General features: G+C 55.8%; 2 protein-coding genes across 4 annotated transcripts in view; one reads left to right on the forward strand and one right to left on the reverse strand.

Annotated features, from left to right (window-relative positions):
• Nucleotides 1-760: 760 nt before the first annotated feature.
• Clk3 (CDC like kinase 3) lies at nucleotides 761-15309 on the forward strand. Of its 3 annotated transcripts, none has more exons than XM_020165642.2 (13): nucleotides 761-1409; nucleotides 4731-4882; nucleotides 5490-5706; nucleotides 7963-8059; nucleotides 8338-8404; nucleotides 10678-10794; nucleotides 11486-11652; nucleotides 12796-12890; nucleotides 12979-13108; nucleotides 13341-13423; nucleotides 13872-13951; nucleotides 14187-14277; nucleotides 14906-15309. In XM_020165642.2, the coding sequence occupies exons 1-13, from the start codon at nucleotides 966-968 to the stop codon at nucleotides 15080-15082; spliced, it is 1917 nt and encodes a 638-aa protein (XP_020021231.1). In that variant the 5' UTR covers nucleotides 761-965; the 3' UTR covers nucleotides 15083-15309. The 3 variants fall into 3 exon arrangements, with proteins under 3 accessions (XP_020021231.1, XP_020021234.1, XP_020021233.1); XM_020165645.2 differs by having other exon boundaries at nucleotides 1367-1447; XM_020165644.2 differs by lacking the exon at nucleotides 761-1409 and adding an exon at nucleotides 2052-2184.
• A 331-nt stretch (nucleotides 15310-15640) lies between these two features.
• Edc3 (enhancer of mRNA decapping 3) overlaps nucleotides 15641-19429 on the reverse strand; it is a 41483-nt gene continuing 37694 nt past the window's right edge. Inside the window, exon 7 of the mRNA XM_020165647.2 lies at nucleotides 15641-17864. Within this exon, the coding sequence (XP_020021236.1) occupies nucleotides 17530-17864 (335 nt within the window). The 3' untranslated portion in view covers nucleotides 15641-17529. The remainder of the gene's footprint in view (nucleotides 17865-19429) is intronic.

Here is a 19429-nt window from a genome sequence, read left to right on the forward strand (position 1 = left end):
GGTCACCCTGAGAACTGGGGCGGCTCCCGAGTCTCCACTGGGGCTCAGTCTTCTGTTCTACTCAGTTCTGTTGTTTACTCGAGCAGGGGTGGTGCAGCTGACCGAAATCTGGGAGCATTAAGCACCCCCTTCAGCCACACGGTCACACCCCAATTGCAGGGGGAGCCACAGGCAAAGGCCCTGGGGCATCTTTACAGCTCTGGAGGCAGACCCCATTGCGACAGCGCCAGGTGCGGCGCGCGTCCCCTGTCCTGGGTGGGGAGGAGGCACGGGTGGGCGCAGCCGTGGTGCTGGGGTCCCCCCAAACCTGGCCCGCAGGGATCCCCGTCCCGGCCGGCTGCTCCGCCCCGCCGACCTCGCGTGGCGTGGGGCAATTAGGCGCCGCACCCGCCCGCTTGGCTGCGCGACGCCCGCGACATAGAGCCCGCGGCGAGGTAGCTGGCAAAGTGAAGCCTCCCAAGGGACCACGACCTGCTCTGGAAAACCGGGCCTCGCGATCCCGCCCCGACAAAGCGTGGGGCCCTAGGTGGGAGGGGTCTCGGTGGCCCCACGCTCAAGGCACAGAGAAAGAGGTTGTCGAGTGACTCCGGGGAGAAGAGCAGCTGGGAGCCTGACCGCGGCAGGGCGCGGGGCCTCTGGGTGGCGGAGTTTAATAGAGAAAGAGTGCCGGCTGGCAGAAAGACGCTCCAAGGGGCTCAAGAAAAAGGGGGCGCCCTCTTCCCAGATCCCGGCTCCTGGCCAGGGTCTCCTGAGACACCTGCCGTGGCTTGCGCGTGTCTTTCCAGAAACGGCTCTGCAAGCACCCGCCAGCTGGGGCGTGGCGCCCAGGCTTTCAAAACCCCCCCACTCGCCCAGGGAGTAATGTGTGGTTTGCTTCTTTCACGCAGGCGGAGTCGCGCCCGCCTTCCCGAACCGGGGCGCACGGGCCTCCGTTGTCTCTAGCGCCCTCCGGGGCCCCAGAAACAATGCCGGTCCTCTCCGCGCGCGGGAAGGGGTCGGCGGGCACGGCGGGGCCGCGGCGGCGGAGCGGGCGGAGCCCCGCGGTGGCTCTGGCTCCACCTTTCGGCTCCCAGCGCCCCGCCAGCCCGCTTCGTGCATCTGTCCGGCCTCGGGAGCCTCCGTGCATCGCGATACGGCGAGCGGCGGGCCGCGACCGGGGACGTCCACTTGGGTCTCCTAGAGGGAGCCTCCACGGCTGCGGCACCCGCCGGAGAGGGGCGGGATGGTCCCCCAGAGCCTTCGAGTCCGGGGCTAGAGCGGCCAGGCCTCTGGGCCGGGTCGAGCCGGGGTCGACGACGGCTGCGTCACGTGAGGGGGCGGGGCCGCCACGGGCGGAGGCCGGAGCCGGAAGCGGAAGAGCCGCTCGGAGCGGGGAGTGGGGCCTAGCCGCAGCCGGAGCCTGGGAGACGGTGAGTGTGGGCCGCGGCCCGCGTTGGCGGAGGCTGGGGTGAGTCGGCGGGGCAGGCAGGCTGGTGCGGGGATCTCGGCTCCCTGTTCTGTCTCGGCCTACCCGCTTTCTCTCTCTCTTTGGCCCCGACCTCTCACCCCTGACCCGCCGCTTCTATCCGGGAGGGCGGTCACTGCAGCCCCCGACTTGTGGATCCCGCGGTGCTGGAGGCGGAGCCTGAGCGGTGTCTGAGGCTCCTGCGAGGGTCCACTTTCGGCCCAATGCCTGGCCTCAGGGTGGGATCCGGGCCGACCTAGGACAGCCGGAAAGGCTTCCTTACGGCGGCTCGGGGCTGAGTCCGCAGACTCCACCTCCGCGCGCCGCCTGGAGTTTGGTTCCGACCCAGGCTGGCCTCTGCCCGCTGGGTCCGCCCTTGGCGCCACTGGTGGCGGTTACTGGGAGCGGGGCTCCGAGATCTCGGGGACCCGGGGCGAAAAGGGGGGACGCAAGCGAGGGCCGCAGGCCCCCTCGGTATTTTGTTGTGATGATGGGGCCGCTCCAGCCCGGGGTATGGGCCAGACTAAGCCCGCAGTACCAGTGCCCAGGCTGCTCCGCGGTCCAGTCGGCAGGCTCTGTGCTTTAGTTCCGGGTGCGGGTGCCCTGATGTGCCGGGGTGGGAATTGCCTGAGCCAGGCCCCCGTCGAGGCGGAGTTGGCGGCCTTCCAGCTTCCCTCCTCTGTGCCCTTGAAAAGGAGGAGCGTTTCACCCGGTGGCGGCGGCGGCTTGCGAGGTGGCAGGTTTGAGGTTGCAGTGGTGGGGCAGTGCCAGCCAAAAATAACCATGGGGCGCTGGGGTGGCTGGAATCCGGGAGGGCAGCCGCTGACCTGGCTGGCTGCTCTTGTCAGCCCAGTTCTCTAGCCAGGAACAGCACATGAGAAGCCGGCTAGGCCTGTGCTCAGAGAAAAGCTGGCATCCTCGGCTTGGTTTTCTTCACGTCTCTTTTTCTCCATTGTGCATAGCAGAGGCTCCCAAAGCAGAATTGTGGCCCTTAGTTTAAAAGAACTGTCTGCTGAGGTCTCAGGCAATCAGAGACAATTTGTGAGAAATGGGCCCTAGAGTCCTGGCTGAGAGGATGCCAGGGGGGACCTGGTGTTTCCCATATTGCACAAGGGAGCAAGCGATCCTGTTGTTGTGTGTGTGTGTGTGTGTGTGTGTGTGTACACTTCATGGCTTTCATACTTGACATCTCCTTCACCAGGCTGGAAGGTATTATCTCTGTTTTCTAGGCATGATAACCAAGGCCTACAGTGACTTGTGTAAAGTCACAAGGCAAGTAAGTGACACCACTGGGATTTAGGTCAGTATTTTCTGCCAGAACTCTCTCCTCTCAGGTTCCTTGGAAGTGGCTTGTAAATTGTCCTAAGGCAGTACCCTAAAGTGGTACTTGGAAGCTTCACAGTGTCAATGAAAACCTCTGTGGGCCCAAACCTGTGCTAGGCATATGACTTTATAGGGCATACATATTTAATTCTCACAGACCCTTGTAAGATTTTACTGTTCCCTTGTCTAGAGAGGAAGCTAAGATCAGAGAAGTTTTAATAACTTGTTTCAAGGCAAACAGCTGGAAGTGGCATTGCCAAGATTCAGTTTGACATCTGACTGAAGCTGTGACTTGCCACACATATAGACATAAGAATCTTCTAGGTCCCAGGAGGTAGTCTTTGACCTGTTGTGGAGTAGACCATATCTTCTAGATGTGGTGTTCGGTCTGCCCAGTGAGGATGGGCAGGACCACACTTGCCTTGGGGTAAGACTTGTGCCCTGGGCCAGTGGGATGTCTTTCTGGTCAATTAGTGAGAGGTGTCATAGAATTTTAGGCCATAGCGTGGGCACCTGACCCAAGGTAATTGCAGGAAAACAATGAAACATTAGTCAGCTGATCATCAAAACAGCAATATAAGCTCTTGGAGCGGTCATCAATTTTACCTAGGATTTATATCCAAGGATTGTTGGGGACCAGACTTCCCAGGTGGGGAGCTGCTAGTGGGGAAATGGAGGGTGGCAGTACTTTACCTAGCATCACAGAGATGCTCCAGGGGTGTTGGCTGCTGTGTGTCCCCATCCTGCTCATCTGCAGGGGACCATTCCATCTTGCTGGACTCACTGTACTGAGCTGATAAGATGGGTCTGGGTGGATTTGTCCAAAATGTGCTTGGTTAGGCAAGCTTAGGACTGCCCATGACTGGAGATAGGCTGTGGCCAAGAGAAGGCTTGGAAAGGAGGCCGGTCATGGTCTCTGCCCAGTCATTCCGTAGAGGTAGTGTCAGAGGTTGGGATATGCGTGGAACAGGGAGCTGGCCTCACATAACCATCTCTTCCAGCTGGTGGCTGATCCAGCCTGGCAATCTTCTGTGGTAGACCTAAGTTCTCATGGACTTAGTGAGGAGGGCCCTTATGTCCTTCCTCACTGTGCAGACATACCTGCAGCCAGCTAACCCCCTGACTGAGGTGGACATAGGAGGGGAGCTTGAAGAGGGGACTGTCAGAAAAGGGCAAGGCACTTGGTGGGCACTGCAAATGGTCTGAGGGGTGCCAGATTGGCCTTGGGCAAGAAACTTGGATGTCTGAGGATCTTGGCATCCTCCTGGTGCTGAGCCCTCAGCAAGAGCTGAGCAAGCCTCTGGGTACACATCCACTTGGCTGGACCCTCAGGGGAGCTAGGGAATGTTGGTGAGACCTGTGTACCTCTTTCTCTAAGGGCCAGTCTTCTCATTTCTGCTATGGCTCCTCACACTGACTGTGGTCCTTACTCCCTTAAGTGGGATCCAGTTCAGGGCTTAGCCAGGCAGCTTTCAGCTTCTTAAATCAGGGCTGTAGCCCCCTTGCTCCTTCTGTGTGTTGGCTCCATGCCTGTAGCCCTTTGGCTTCAGGCTTGCCAGAGCATTCAGGTCCTGGGACTCCACAGGCAGGAAGAAATTGATCAAGGAGACTCCTCTTTCTCTCTGTGCTTGGCATCCCTGTGACAGAGCTCTCCATCCCCACCCTCTGTTCTGGCATTGTCACCTGGGCCTTGACTCAACCAGTTCCCCAAGTGCTTGGGCCCCCAGGCCATGGTAGGGAGGCAGCTGTTTGTTTGTTCACTGGCAAAGAAGGGAGTTACCCATTGTCTGCTGTTTGACCAGTGTGACCTCAGAGTTCTTCTTCACTTCATAAACCCCTGGGAGGGGCCACCCCAAACAGAACAATGGGCCTCTTCTTCAGGGGCACCTGGCTGCCCCCAGCAGCCCTGTGGCTGGAACCGGCTGGCTGTGTGTTGAGCAGGACTCTCTTTCTTGCGGCCTAGATGCATCACTGTAAGCGATACCGTTCCCCTGAGCCAGACCCGTACCTGAGCTACCGCTGGAAGAGAAGGCGGTCTTACAGTCGGGAACACGAAGGTCGACTGCGTTACCCATCCCGAAGGGAGCCTCCCCCTCGGCGATCTCGCTCCAGAAGGTGAGTGGGAGCTGGGTTGGAAGGAAGTGCTGCTTTCCTCAGCTGTCCGGAGGCTTTGGCAGCCCTAGGCTCCTTAAGACAACTCCGCCTCTGCCCAGCTGCCCCTGGAGCCCTGCCTTGACTTCTTTGAGCTCTTCAACAGCAGCTACTTTCCTTGCCACTCCTTTCTTTGCCCCGGAGTGCCCTCCCTCTTCTTTTTACACTTTGGTCCACTTTCTAGGCCAGCATCTTCTCTGCTAACTTCCTGAGCTTTCCCCACTGGGAGTTAGGAATGTAGCCTCAGCCTTGTGAAGAATGGTCCCTGGTCCTGTCTCAGGCCCCAGGTCAAAGTTCCAGTTGCAGCAGGCAACTCTAGTACTCTTGGAGGCCTTGCACCCCAAACCCTGCCTCTGGAGACACTGGAGGGATGCTGTCATTGCCAAGGTTCTCGAGGGTACCTTCCTACCTTCCCTCTCTTGCTCACTCCCTGTCAGCCTGGATGCTTCTGTTCCACCAGGCTGTCCTTGAGAGCCCTTTGCAGGGGTCCTACCACAGCACAGGCCTCTTGCAAAGAGCTGTGGGGCTGTGGGACCCCACTTAACTTATGTTTCCATCTCCTTCTTGGCAGCCATGATCGCCTGCCTTACCAGAGGAGATACAGGGAGCACCGAGACAGCGATACCTACCGGTGTGAAGAACGGAGCCCATCCTTTGGAGAGGACTGCTATGGATCTTCTCGTTCTCGTCATCGGCGGCGGTCACGGGAGAGGGGCCCATACAGAACTCGCAAGCATGCCCACCACTGCCACAAACGCCGCACCAGGTCTTGTAGCAGCGCCTCCTCGGTGAGTGCTGGCCAGAGTGTGCTGGCTGGGGCCTAAAGGCCTCATCTCTTTCTAGCCTCCTCAGGCTGGCTGGTCTGGGTGAGTACTGCCAGCCCTGTGCACGCGCACTGCTGTGCGTGTATGTGTGTGTGCGTGTGTGCGTGTGATCTGGTCCAGATGCAGGGCTGTGCATAGGGGCCTGGTCCTCTGGCTTCTGGCCCTTTGCTATAGGGGCTTTGGCTCCGGCGCTGGCTGGTCCCCAGCCTGACTGTGTCCACACACTGCTTCAGACACATGCCACATGGTACAGGTGGCCTGGAATGCTCCTCAGGAATTGTAGCAAGGGTCTGGGCTACAGGCCTGGTCTTTCCCAGGAGCTTGTCTTCCATGAAAGTGAGTGCTCTGACAGGCTGGACTGCACCCACCTCTGCAGTGTCATCTCACATCCCTCCCCAGAGCCCTCATGGGAGGGGACAATTTACCTATCAGTCTACTCACATTTTTTTTTTTTTCTTCTGAAGTGCAGGGTCTCATACGTACTAGGCAAGCACCCTGCCACCAAGTTACATCCCCAGACCTTTATTTTCTTTCTTTCTACCACCTTCCCCGCCCCACCCCCACCAAGATTTTAAGTACTGGCCTTGAACTCATGAACTTCCTGCCTCAGCCTCCTGAGTGCAGGGTGCCACTGCCTGGTTTCCCCAGCCCTTCTTTCCTTTTTTTTTTTTTAATAATTATTTTTTTATTGCAGTGCTGAGGATTGAACCTAATGCCTTGCATATGATAGGCAGGTGTTCTACCGCTGAGGTATATCACCAGTCCTTTCTTTCTTCTTTTTTTTTTTTTTTTTTTTTGATAGGGAGTTTCACTATATTGCCCAGACTGGGCCCAACCTTCCAAGTACTTGGGATTATAGGTGCACACTACTATGCCTTGTCAGTCAACTCAGATTGGGAGCTTCCTTTCTGACCTCCAGCCAGGCCCTCTTTAGCAGCTGTTACAGGAGGGGCAGTTACGGAGAAGAGGGGCAGCTGCCTGTGTGATGAAATGGCAAAAGGGCCTGCAGTTGAAGACCTCATCCTGTTGTCCTTTCGCAGGCCACATCCTAAGCAGGGCCTGGCTTGTGTTCTAGTATGGTGGATTGTACAGCTTTCTGCTGAGACCGGCAGCCCACGCTGCACTTAGTCCTGTAGGAAAGGAAAGCCAGTTGTGTGTTTCTAAGGCTATGTGCTTTCTTCTCTTTTCCTTCCATCCCTCTTCCTTGCCTCCCTCCTGCCTGAAGAGTAGTGGTAGGATCAGTGGAGGCATCTTCTCTGCCAACTTCTCTTTGTGATTTCTTTGAGTGGACATGGATTGAAGGTTGACTCAGTGCAGGTGAATCCAGCATGGCTTTGTGGCCTCTGTGCAGTGCCACATGCTGCCATAGGATGGCAGTGCAAGTCTGTGGCTCTGCTGCTTCTCTTTTTGGTGCCCTCTGTTGTCATGGGATGGGCCTGGCCTGTGAGCAGCACAGCCAGGAGCTGGCTTGGGGCCTGTGTAGGCCATTGTGGTAGGAGACCTGGAGGTTGACTGGCCCAGAAGATCCCAGCCAGTCTCGTTTCTTCCTTGAGACTAGTGGCAAGAGGGCTGCTGGCAGAAGGCTGTTTCTGGTAGTTGGTGAAGTCTGGCCGAGGATGCTGTCTTGGGGCAAGTAGCAACTTGGCTCTGCGTGGCAGCTGTTGTGCACGTGCAAGGCTGTATGGGCAAACGGAGGCAGGCAGGGACAGGCCGGGCATTCTGCAGCTGAGGCCTGGGAGGCCGTCCGGCCAGAGTGGATGATCGGATCCAGACTGGGCCAGCTGCCTTCTTGCGCCGTTTGTTCTCGCGTCTTCAGCTCTGGCCAAAGCCACCAGGGAGGGCCGGGAGGGGGAGACTCAGAAGAGGAGGGAGTCAGGGCTGTGGCTGTCCTTGGCTGGCCCCTCAGCAGCAGAGGCTGGATATCTTTCTGAGCATTTGTGGCACTCCTCTTATAATGTCCGAGTTTTCTTTACATACCTGTAGCTGTTTTTACTTTTCTGTTTTTGAAGTCAGTTTGTGTCTTGACGTGTCCCTTGCAATATCCCTATCGTTATATATGCTGTGTGCCTTATGAAATGCTGGGATCTGGAAATACCAACCAACCAACCCACCGGCTCCTCACCGTCTCCACCTCTGCCTTTGACTGACACCTCAATCTGTCAATCGGAACCGCCTACCATGCGATTGGTCGGATGGCGTTTCGGGGGGCGGTGCATGCAGAGAAGCCAACAGAGCAGTAAGCGCAGCAGCCGGAGTGTGGAAGATGACAAGGAGGGCCACCTGGTGTGCCGGATCGGCGATTGGCTCCAAGAGCGATGTACAGCCACCTTTCGTAAAACTTTACCTCTCTACTTTCTACCCCCCTTGTTAGACAAGACCTCTCCTGCGTGGAGGGGCCTCTAGAGCGCGTGGCGCCTTAGTGGGGCCACCAGTAATTGCCTGAATGACACAAACACTAGCAACTTCTGTTTTTAAGAGTGTAGCAGTGAGAGAGAAACCTTTTTTTGTTTTTGAGAATTTGAATGCTGTGAACTTACAGGAGCTGCCAGCCTCCTTCCCTTCAGATGCTCACGCCCAGCTTCTTCTCTCTTGTAGATGAGATCGTGGGGAACCTGGGTGAAGGCACCTTTGGCAAGGTGGTGGAGTGCTTGGACCATGCCAGGTGAGTGAGCTGGGGTGGCACAGCTAACTCCAGATGTGATCTTTCCAAGGAGAGCTAGCTTGAGGCTCTCAAGTGGTGGTGGCTCTTGGAACTTTCTTCTTTTTGGAGTGTAGCACATACAGCAGTTGGGTGCTAAACTGTACATGTTGGGTTTTGCTGATTTCCTAAAATAAGGAAGAAATTCTTGGAATTTGGCAGGCATGTGACATCCCTGCCCAAGAACTACTGGTCAGTGAATACTTCTGCCTCTGTTCCCCACTTCTCCAGGACTGTGAAGGTGGATATCAGAATAGGGTCCAGGTCATGGCTCCCCAGTGGTCTGGAGCTGCTTCCTGTGAACTCCTTCAGGTGCTTAGCCAGGCAGTGGGTTAGGACTGCTCCTAGCCTGGGCCTGACCCCAACCACCTCCCCAATTCGCCTGAGAGGCCAGGCAGGTCCTAACTGAGAGAGGTGGGACTCGGCTTTGTCATGGAGTAGGCTGCTGCCGTTCATCAGTGTGGCTAAGATCTCATGTAGCCCTGCTGGATATGTCAAGGAGAGTAGGAGTGTACGTTATGTGTGGCATCTCCCTCCCTCCAGGCCTAACAACGCAACACTTTTGACCCCTTGCCATTCCCCAAGACTAGAGCCCTTGACTCCTCCCCTTTAGCTCTGGGTTGAGGTCTCCGCCTGGGAGCCACTTGCCTCCCTGCCTTAATAGCCCTGTAATTGCTTCAGTGCTTTAGCTACAAAGTGATCGTGTCCTCATTTGAGCTCCATGCCATGTCAGTCACTGCTTAGAAATGGTGAACTCAGGGATTGCCTGTGACATCCCTCACTCAGCAGTTAATGGCAGAGCCAGCTTCCACTATTCACGGTGCTCCCATGTTAAGAGGAGCACATTAAGGGCAGTTGGATAAAATAGATAGAGAGCACAAACGTAAATATCACAATGTATCCCCCATACATCTATTTTATGCTTAAAAAAAAAGACAGTTGGACCCAGGAGTCAGCTGTCCCTGTAGCCACGAGACTGAGGAGACGTTTCCATTTGCCCTTAGCTCCCACTCAAACACCCCTTGAGCCCAGTGTGTCCCAAGAGGTTAGGTGCAGATCCAGTGGGTGGAGAGGTAAGTCCACACTCACTGTGAGTAGATGGAGAATAGGACAGATCTGAGAACTGTGACACGAGGGAAGCTAAGCTATCTGGGCTGTCCTGTGCCACTTTGAGTAGGCGGAGGGGAAATGAGCCTCGGAAGTTACTAACGATGCACAGGGTCCTGGGAACATTTAAGGAACCCAAATGGAGTTGGGGCAGGGTCTTTGAAGTAGGTTCGTGGAGGCAGAATTCAGCTAAGCCAGCAGCCTTGGCAGGAGCTCTTTTGGATGCCCCCACGCATCACTAGGATGGGAATGCCATGGAGAAGGACCTTGCACCAGGAGGAGGCCTCCTATGAGAGTTGGGAAGAGGGCGACGAGGAGGGAAAGCAGGGCATCCTCTAGAAGCTGTCTTTGTCTGGACATATGAAACTGTCCCCAGGCACCAAGACCTCAGAGGCCCTAGAGGACATACCCTTGAGGGCTGGTGCCTACTCGCTCCTGGTCCGTGCTGATATCTGTTGCTGACAGGGCCTTGCAGCCCAAACTCAAACTCAACAGGTTTCCTTTTGTTCCCATTCTTCAAATGGTCTACTGGGGTGGGGATATGAAAGGCAGAGCAGGGACTATTAAAATTCTCAGGGTTCCTGGCTTTCTGGTTGCTGGTGAATGCTGTGGCCAGTAGGCAGGCAGGGAAGAGGGCCTGGTGAAGGTGTCATACAGGGAGCAGGCCTGGCCACTCAGTGAGAGAACTCCACTACTGGCATCCTACCCTCTTACTAGGCTTTCTCTCCATCTCAGAGCCCTTGCCCCAGAGGGGAGCCTTTTGGCTTGTGGAGCTCAAGTCAGGAGGTGTGTGGGAGGGCTTTGAGGGGGGACAGCTTGACTTCCAGGGTAGGTTACTGAGTGAGCACCTGGGTGGCACTGGTCAGCAGGATAGGCTTCTACTCCTCTGCCTGCACTTCTGGAAGTGGCTGAGAACATAAAAGCCTAAGGTTAGCCTGGAGAACGAGAGTGGCAACGCAGACGCCAAGGGAAACTTGGTGTTAGGCAGGCAGCAGTCTGGTGATGCATAGGAAAAGCTGGGCCTTGAGTATCTGCTCTCTCAGGACAGGCCTTTCCTCCAGCTGGGTTGGGGTGGAGCGGAGAGGGTGGCAGCTGCTAATGAGAATCTCTGCTTCCTTGCTGGGCCCCAGAGGGAAGTCTCAGGTTGCCCTGAAGATCATCCGCAATGTCGGCAAGTACCGGGAGGCTGCCCGGCTAGAAATCAATGTTCTCAAGAAGATCAAGGAGAAGGACAAAGAGAACAAATTGTGAGTGTCTGCAAGGAGTGGAAGGGAAGCCTTCCATGGGGACAGCGAACTCTACCCTGACTGCCTGGCCCCTGGGGGCTTCGAGTGTCCTGGTGCGTGTTTAGCACAGTAGCTTCTCACCACACTCAGCACCAGGGGAGTTTGGCAAGTGAGTCTTGCTAGAAAGTGCTTTTGGACTTCAGGCTTTGCCCCCAGCCAGCTCTGTGTTCTGAGGCAGGCCCCAGCCCTTCATTTGTGAGGCAGGGGCCTCACTGGGTTGTGCTGCTGCTGTTTGGGTGCTCGCAGAGAGACACTGAGCTCCTGCCCCAAGTGCACTGAGCCTGGCCGTGAGGTGCGTCTTCCCAGGCGCTCAGGAAGCTAAGCAACATGGGGAGCCTGGGCTGTCCTGGTTTGCTTCCACTTCTCCCTCAGCGACTCCTGAGCAGGGTTTTTCCTCCATCCCAGATATGTGGGTGAGTTCAGCTAGAGCTGGCCCCTCCTGCAGCAGGAATACCCGTCCTTGTCAGAGCTGAGCTGAGTGATGGAGGGATGCTCACTCTTGTATCCGCATCGTGGTGTTCACAGATATCTGTGGCCTAGGAGGTTCCAGTGGTCTAGGAGCGAGTGGGGATTGGTTTTGCTGCCTGGGGAGGGGTTGTGTGCAGGCAGCTTCCAGCAGCACAGAGCCTGAGCCCCACCCATCTTCCCCCAGCTTATGTGTCTTGATGTCTGACTGGTTCAACTTCCACGGTCACATGTGTATCGCCTTTGAGCTCCTGGGCAAGAACACTTTTGAATTCCTGAAGGAGAATAATTTCCAGCCTTACCCCCTACCGCATGTCCGGCACATGGCCTACCAGCTCTGCCATGCCCTCAGATGTAAGTGTCCACCCTCAGATGGAGGGAGGGGTGCCACACACCCACATCAAAGTCACCTGGAGGTCTTCTCCATTCACTCCACACGTTGCTAACCATTCTGAGTAGGCCTGAGAGGCCTGACTTCAGGTAGGAATCTCAGTGTGAGGACTGAAAGGGTTAGCCCCTTCCAGGAACTTCACGGCCTGGCCCTGCGCCTGCTTCTTTCCCCGCCCCCACCCCCAGGCACGCAGGAAGGAAACAGGAAAGAACTGCTCTAGAATTGGCCCCACTACCAATTCTGCTTCACCTTCATGCAGAGGAGAAAAAGAAGGTGAACCTGACTGGTCCCTCCACAAGTCCTGTCCACCCAGGAACCTATAATCCTCACTTAATTTGCCTGCCAGCCTTGAGAGTAGATTTGGTGGTGCCAGTGCTCAGCGCTGCAGGAATTGTGGAATTGGAACAGTACAGAAAGGTCCCCTGGAGAGGAGGGTGATAGGCTAGGACATAGCGGGGTCTGATAGGTCGTGGGAACAGGGACCAACAAGCCAGAAGAGTAGCTCAGCAAAGGCCTGGCATGATGTGTACTGAGACTCATTAGTACAGGTACATCACTGAGCTGAGTGCTTCCTTCTTGTAACACTCCCATGCTGGGGAGTGGTGGGCCATGCAGCTGTTAGTCTTGTGGGCCAACAAGAACCTTGAGGTTGAAAGCAGTGAGCGATAGGAAGCCACTGCTGGTGGGACACAGGCTGAAGGCAAGGGGCTTCCCTGCTCAGGGTTGGCTTCATGCATGTGACCTGTATAGTCAGTCACACTTAGCTTCTTAGCAAGGGGACCTGCATTTTCATTTCACAGTGAGCCCTGCAAATTATGTGCTGGGGAGGGAGTCACCCTGAGGCTGTTGCTACAGCTTTGGTGAGATCAATGAGGAGGCCTGGTCTCTGCAGAGGAGAGGTAGAGGGAAAACCTCCCCTTCCCTGCCCTTCAAGGCCTCAGGTCCAGAGCCCTTGAGAAGGAAGTCAGTGGAGGGGCTGGGTCAGGGCCAGCTCCCTGCTGAGGTCAGGGTGTGGACACCTCCAGCAGTTAATGGCTTTGGAGGAGGCTGGCAGGAGGGCCAGAGAAGCAGCTGGGGTCTCAGTGCCTACTTACCCTCTCCTCTAGTTCTACACGAGAACCAACTGACCCACACAGACTTGAAGCCAGAGAACATTCTGTTTGTGAATTCCGAATTTGAAACCCTCTACAACGAGCACAAGGTAGAGCACTGGGTGGGAATGGTGCAGCCCCACTTCTGGGTGGGTTGTCCGCTGGGGCGGACTGACCGTCTGGCCTGTCTTGCTGCAGAGCTGCGAGGAGAAATCAGTGAAGAACACCAGCATCCGCGTGGCAGACTTCGGCAGTGCAACCTTCGACCATGAGCATCACACGACCATCGTGGCCACCCGTCACTATCGCCCACCTGAGGTGATCCTTGGTGAGTGATGTTACACTGGGCAGGAGCCATGAAAGGAGAGGTGGTGTGTGTGCCTGTCGGTTGCCAGCAGGGCTGGCCAGTGTCATGAGACACTGAAGTAGTTACCTTGGCCTTGTAGGGTCAGTCTTAGGGCCTTGTAGGGGGACTTGGGCAAGAGTCCTCCCAGCCAAACTGGCAGCTTCCTGTGTCCTCTAGGCTGGGTCTCACAGCTTCTCCCCATCTTGGCTTACAGAGCTGGGCTGGGCACAGCCCTGTGATGTCTGGAGTATCGGCTGCATTCTCTTCGAGTACTACCGGGGCTTCACACTCTTCCAGGTACATTACTGAACCGAGTGCTGCAGGGCCGTGGGGGGCGGTAAGCTCCACGTGGCTAAGGAGTCATCAGGAGTGGTTGTAGCTAGAGCAGTCAGGGAGGAGTCCTCTGCTATGCTCTCAAGGGCAAGGACAAGGACTGGGGTGGGAGCAGTGAGGGTTTTGGACAAGGGGCACACCATGAGCAAGGGCGTGGAGATGGGTGGGGACAGCGTATGTCCTGGGCAGTAAGGAACGAAACAGGTGTGCAGTCAGGGCTGACCAAGTCTGAGGCTGTGAGCCTGGCCCTGGCAAGAGGCTGGCCTCATCTCTGGCTACAGGCCTGCAGGCCACCACCAGGTCAGGCTGGAACTGCATTGCATTGGTAGGTTTGCATCTCCTAAGACAAGGAGGGCTCTTCTCAGCCTGACAGGGCTGGGACTGACCCCTGCTTGCTCTCTCCCTTCTGTAGACCCATGAAAACCGAGAGCACTTGGTGATGATGGAGAAGATCCTAGGGCCCATCCCATCACACATGATCCACCGCACCAGGTAAGGAGCCCCGGTAGGGTAGTTGCCTTGGCAGTGGAGGGCCTTTTCTTCTTGGGTGTGGGTTAGCAGGGACCAGAGATACACGTGGTCTTTGCTGGACATTCCATGGCTTGCTGGGCGTTCTACCTGCTTTCCCTGTATCTGGCAAAGCTGCTGCTCAGACTTCCCTGCTGGCTAGGTTACTCCACAGTAGGCTGTTTTCCACCACTTTACCCCTCCCCTCTCTCGACTTCAGGAAGCAGAAGTATTTCTACAAAGGGGGCCTGGTTTGGGACGAGAACAGCTCTGACGGGCGGTATGTGAAGGAGAACTGCAAACCTCTGAAGGTCAGTTTCTGGCTCCCCCAGCTCAGCTCATGCCAAGGACACCCCAGGCACTGGGCAAACACCAGAGACAGGATGGGCAGCTAGCTGCCCTCTCGTTCCAGCTCTGTGTGAGGCGCTGCTGAGTGCCAGCAGTGGGGCTTCCTGCAAGTAGCCCCAGTGGGGCCCTTAGCCCCCCCTCCCTCACAGAGTATCTGTGAATGTAATAGGGGAACACCAGAAGAGCCAGATGTCAGACTCTGCTGCTTCCTGTCCCTCCCTCTTCTCTCAATTTGGGAAGAACTAGGCAGAACTGAGGTGAGGGGGAGGGAAGACCTGGCCGGGAAGTCTGTCAACTGCATTTGGTGCCTGGACAAGTGAATTTCGCAGAGGTGAAATCTACCCACCTGTCAGGACTTTGCATGTGGGGTAGAGGCACCAGCCTAGCAGCCTAAGTTCCAAGCAACATGTTAAAACTTGGGCATGAAAGGAAATGAGCTGCTGTTGTCCATTCCGGAGGGCAGAAGTAGAGTCCTCCAAGGAGGCATCGCTGCCTCCTCAACCCAGTCCAGCAAGGCATCCCAGAGGCGGGGACTGCAGTGGCCTCCCACGACCCTGCCGTCACACTGAGGCACCTTGTGTCCCTGAGCAGAGTTACATGCTCCAGGATTCCCAGGAGCATGTGCAGCTGTTTGACCTGATGAGGAGGATGTTAGAGTTCGACCCTGCCCAGCGCATCACACTGGCGGAGGCCTTGCTGCACCCCTTCTTTGCTGGCCTGACCCCTGAGGAGCGGTCCTTCCACACTAGCCGTAACCCCAGCAGATGACAGGTGCAGGCCAGCGCTTGGAGAAGGAGAGCGGGACTGGGCTGCCGGCCCCTTTTCTCCAGCCTCTCCCACCGGCCTTGGGGCCAGAGCCACCCATGAACAGTGCAATGTGAAGGAAGGCAGGAGCCTGTGAGGGGCTGTGGCGCCCAGCTGCCAGAAAGCACAGATTTGACCCAAGCTATTTATATGTTGTAAAGTTATAATAAAGTGTTTCTTACTGTTTGTAACCCTGGTGTACCGGTGGTCCGTCTCCATGCTCCCGGCCTTCCCTTCCCTGACTTCACTAATAGTCTTTCCTAGCAGCTCACTTGTGGAGGGCTAAGTGTAAGGTGTGGACTGGGCCAATGGACAGAACAGAAGCAGGGTCATCCCTCTGCCAAGCAGGCCTAGACCCAAAGCTGGGGCTGAGATGGTCGGCCAGGCAGTATCTGGTTGTTCCCTGTCCTGAAAATTCCATCACTGGCCGGGAGAGGCTGTAGGTTTACTGAGGGTGAGGCCTTGGCTGGGGGAGACAGTGCTCCATCATAGAGCAGCGCAGAGTAGTTCACAGCACAGAACTCGGGTCATTCAGCTTTTATTGTAGCACTGGTTTTTGATTCCCCAAGAGCTGCATGAATGATAGGCTTGGCCACCTCACTGGGACCCCTTGGGGACTGACCACTGGACAGGATGTCTCTGAAGAGAGCTGCAAGTAGAGAAATCACACCTATCTTTAATGCCTCTGGGAAAACCCAAGCCGAGAGCAGGGAGAGGCCCCAGTGCTACCTGGGGTGAGAAGAGGGAAAGGCATGAGCACAAATCCCAGTGGCCCCCAGGAATACTACCACCTGCTGGTGCCACCAGTCTTCAGGGCCAAGGTTCTAGCTTGTTTTCCACTGGGCCAAACCCGGGCCTGTTACCAGGTAGGCAGTCCGGACTGCTCCCAGAGTGTGGCTCTGCCTATAGAGAAGGCCCAGTTAGGGAGCTGCTTCGCCTGAGAGTAAACAGAGGCTCCCAGTCCCTGGCCACCTCTCGCCGTTGACAGTGGAGAAGGATGGGAGGAAAGAGGAACCAGCCCCCTGCCCTGCCTCATCTGCTCCTGGCTACGCTCCTCTTAAGAAAAGTGGTAAGTAGCCTGAAACCTATGGCACTAGGGCCTACCCTGTGTTCATACTCCCTGGCAAGCCTGCCTGCCTGCCTGCTCACCTATCCCTCAACCAGTGAGGGGGAGGCACTGAGCAGAAGGAAGCCTGAAGCCTTAAAAAAGGGTCAAAAGCACAAGTCCTTTGCAAGGGTCCCTGCCACATCTCCAGGCATGGCTCCTGTCCCACCAGCCTGCAGAGCCCAGGATGTGGGCAGTGGAGTGTTTCCATGGCTGAGCCCCACCAGCAATTTCATCCAGAACCAGCCTCATTTTGGCATCTTTGAGACAGGCCATTGTCCTAAAGCCTGCACGACAACCAGAAAGTGTTCAAAGCTCAGGCGTGAGAGCTGGCGTGGAGCCCAGGCAGAAGAGTGGGGCTGTCTGTGCAGGCAAGGAGGCAGGGGGAGGGGGTCTAGGGCAGAAGCACCCGGGAGCCTTTTCTGGCTCAGCACCAGGCTCCCCTGGAACCTCCCCAATACTGACATCAAAGCTGCGCCCTGAGGGTCTGCCAGACTAGACAAAGGCGAATCCCCCAGCTCTGGGGCATGGCACTGCTGGCAAGAAGGGCACTGTGGCTCTACAGGAACTTAGTTTTCTATGACCTGCGCTGAAGATGACAAAAGCAGCACAAAATCCTGCCGCAGTAACACCATTAGACACCACCTGAAGCCACCCCCTTCCCTGCTGCTCAGTGATGGAATGGACAGACCCTAGGAGAAATCCCAGCATTAAATTTGGATCAGCTCAGGAGAGGGTCAAAAGCTCCAAACCAGTGGTGGGACTGGGGAAAGGCCTTTGGCTGTCACAGCCCCCAGAATGGAAGGAGAGCACAGGCCTGCCCTCTGGTGGACAGCTGCCGTGTAGCCCAAGCTACATGATTAGAGGAAGGGCTGCCAGCAGGCTGGGGGACTGGAGGTGGGGAGAAGAGAAGCAGGGGAGACACAAAGCCACAAGCTCAGAAACAGAGCAATACAGGCCCCCAACAGGCCCTCACCTATTCCCAGGGTACTTGCCCAGGCCCAGTGGCTGTAAACCTGAAACACAGTCTAAGCTGCCTATGTCTGTAAACAAAGCCCCACCTGGGCGCAGGACAGGGTATAGAGATGCCTAGAGCTGCCTTGCTCAGCCTGCCCCTGCCCCACACCCTTGGCCAAGGGCAGGTAGCAGATCAGTTTTAAATGTGTTCTGTTCTCTCACAGGAGAAACAAACCCAGAACAGAAAAACTACAACAGGTCCATGAAGCTTCACATCCTTAAGGCGTTCGTTGTCAGGTTCAGTGGCAGGAGACAGAGGACTGCAGCATCCAGCCACCCAAGGGCCCCTCTAGGCAGAGTGCAGTGGGATAACAAACTTGCAGCCAAAGGGCGAGTGGTAGTTGATGCCCACCTCCTGGAAGACCTGCTGGGGAATGCCAATGTCACACAAATAGACGCGGCCTGCATGCTCCCCCAGTGGCAAAGGCAGGCCCAGTGCCAGTGACCATTTGGCATCAATGCCCTGTTCAACTTCATGCACAGGAGGGTCTATGCTGAGTACTGGCGCCCGGTTCTGGTTGGCCCAGGCCACAGCTGCCTTGTACCAGGGCTGATCTCGCAGGAAGGCGTTCTCAGGGCAATCCAGGCAGTTGATAACCAGGTCCACAGGGCTAGTGGGCAGATCTGTGGGTAAAAAGAGTTACGTATGAAAATCCCTAGAGCAGACAGCAGCCCAGGCTACGAGCCCAGGTGACCCCAGAAGTGTCTTGTTTTCCAGACACCACTCCAACACCTCTCCAAAGGCATGCCTTTCTCAAGGCTGGCTGAAGTTCAAAGGCTAGGGTGTACTGGACCAGCCGGGACCAAGAGCATGCCCCTTCTTGGACCACTGCCCTCATGGAGCTCCCTAGCTAAAGCACTGCTCTGATGAGTGTGCACTCACATAGCTTCCCTACTTAGAACATGACAGCATGAGGATTCCGTGTGGGGCTCCTGCAAAGGAGCCTGCAGTCCAGGCTTTTCCCAACTTGCCATCTGACCTCTGGCAAGGTCCTCTCTCTAGACCCTACTTGTTCTCTCAAATTCTTCTCCCCCCATTCTCACTTAAACCTCAATCTACTCAGACTCTGCTCCCACCACTGATTGCACTTAAAACTGCTCTTGAGCACACCAGGGCCTCCACTTGCTAAATCCCATGGCCAGTGCTCAAATCTCCCAGTGAACTTAACCTGGAGGGGCAGCAGCGCCTTTTAGCTGCACACTCTACTGGGCTTCCTTCTCCCTCCATCTGCTTGGCTCCCTAATTTCAGAACAAACGGCTCAGTCCTTTGACTTTCTGTTTGAGATTTTAGTATCCTCTGTACAATTCACTCCAGATTCACACAACTTCCTGCCCAAGTAACATTCCTCTGCACACAGCACCTAAACTGAGCTTCTGTTCTTCCTCCACCAAGTCCCACCTCAGTGGCAGCCCTCAGTCACTCAGGCAAAAAACCTTGGAGCCACTCCTAGCTCTTCTCTCATTCTCCTCAATGTGTTGATTCTATCTTCACCACCAATTCAGAAACTAACCGCTTTCCACCACTGCCACTGTCTCAGCCACCACCTATTCTCGTAAAAGTGTCTGAGCACCCCTGTCCCCCAATCATCTACTCTCAGCATCCAGACACCTGTCTGGGACCTAATGAACATTCTGCTGATTCCCTGAGCAACTCTCCAATCCACCTGGAGTCAAAGCCCAAACCTTTGACCCTCATGGCCACACTGTCTCCTGCTCCCCAGCCTTCCAACACACCCTTCCCATCCCCATGCTATTTCACTCCATAACACTTACTAATGCATGTCACTTGTGTGTTCAGCTCTCCTAATCAGAATATGAGCTCCATGGAAAAAATGGATTTTAAAAAAAATCTGTTGCCCTATCTATCCCAGAGCTGGGAACAGTTCCACAGTTTATGAAATACCAGCTCTCCTCCGAGTGGTGGGAAAGAATTAGGAAGTAGAAAAGAAGATACCAGGGCTATTTCCCATAGGCAGTTCCAAGGCTCCTTAAAGGCAGAGCACTCTTTTGTAAGCATGTGGTGCCTTTCCACCTGTCACCACTGGATGACACCACTAGACCATCAAACTACCAAGGAAGCAGGAGGCCTTAGGCCCAGCCCTGGAGTAGTGTTTTGTTTTTTTGGTTTTTGTGGTGCTGGGGATAGAACCCAGGGCCTCCTAAATGTTAGGTAAACTTCTATCATTAA

This window comes from Castor canadensis, chromosome 19 (genome assembly GCF_047511655.1).
Source record: "Castor canadensis chromosome 19, mCasCan1.hap1v2, whole genome shotgun sequence".
Taxonomy (NCBI): Eukaryota; Metazoa; Chordata; class Mammalia; order Rodentia; family Castoridae; genus Castor; species Castor canadensis.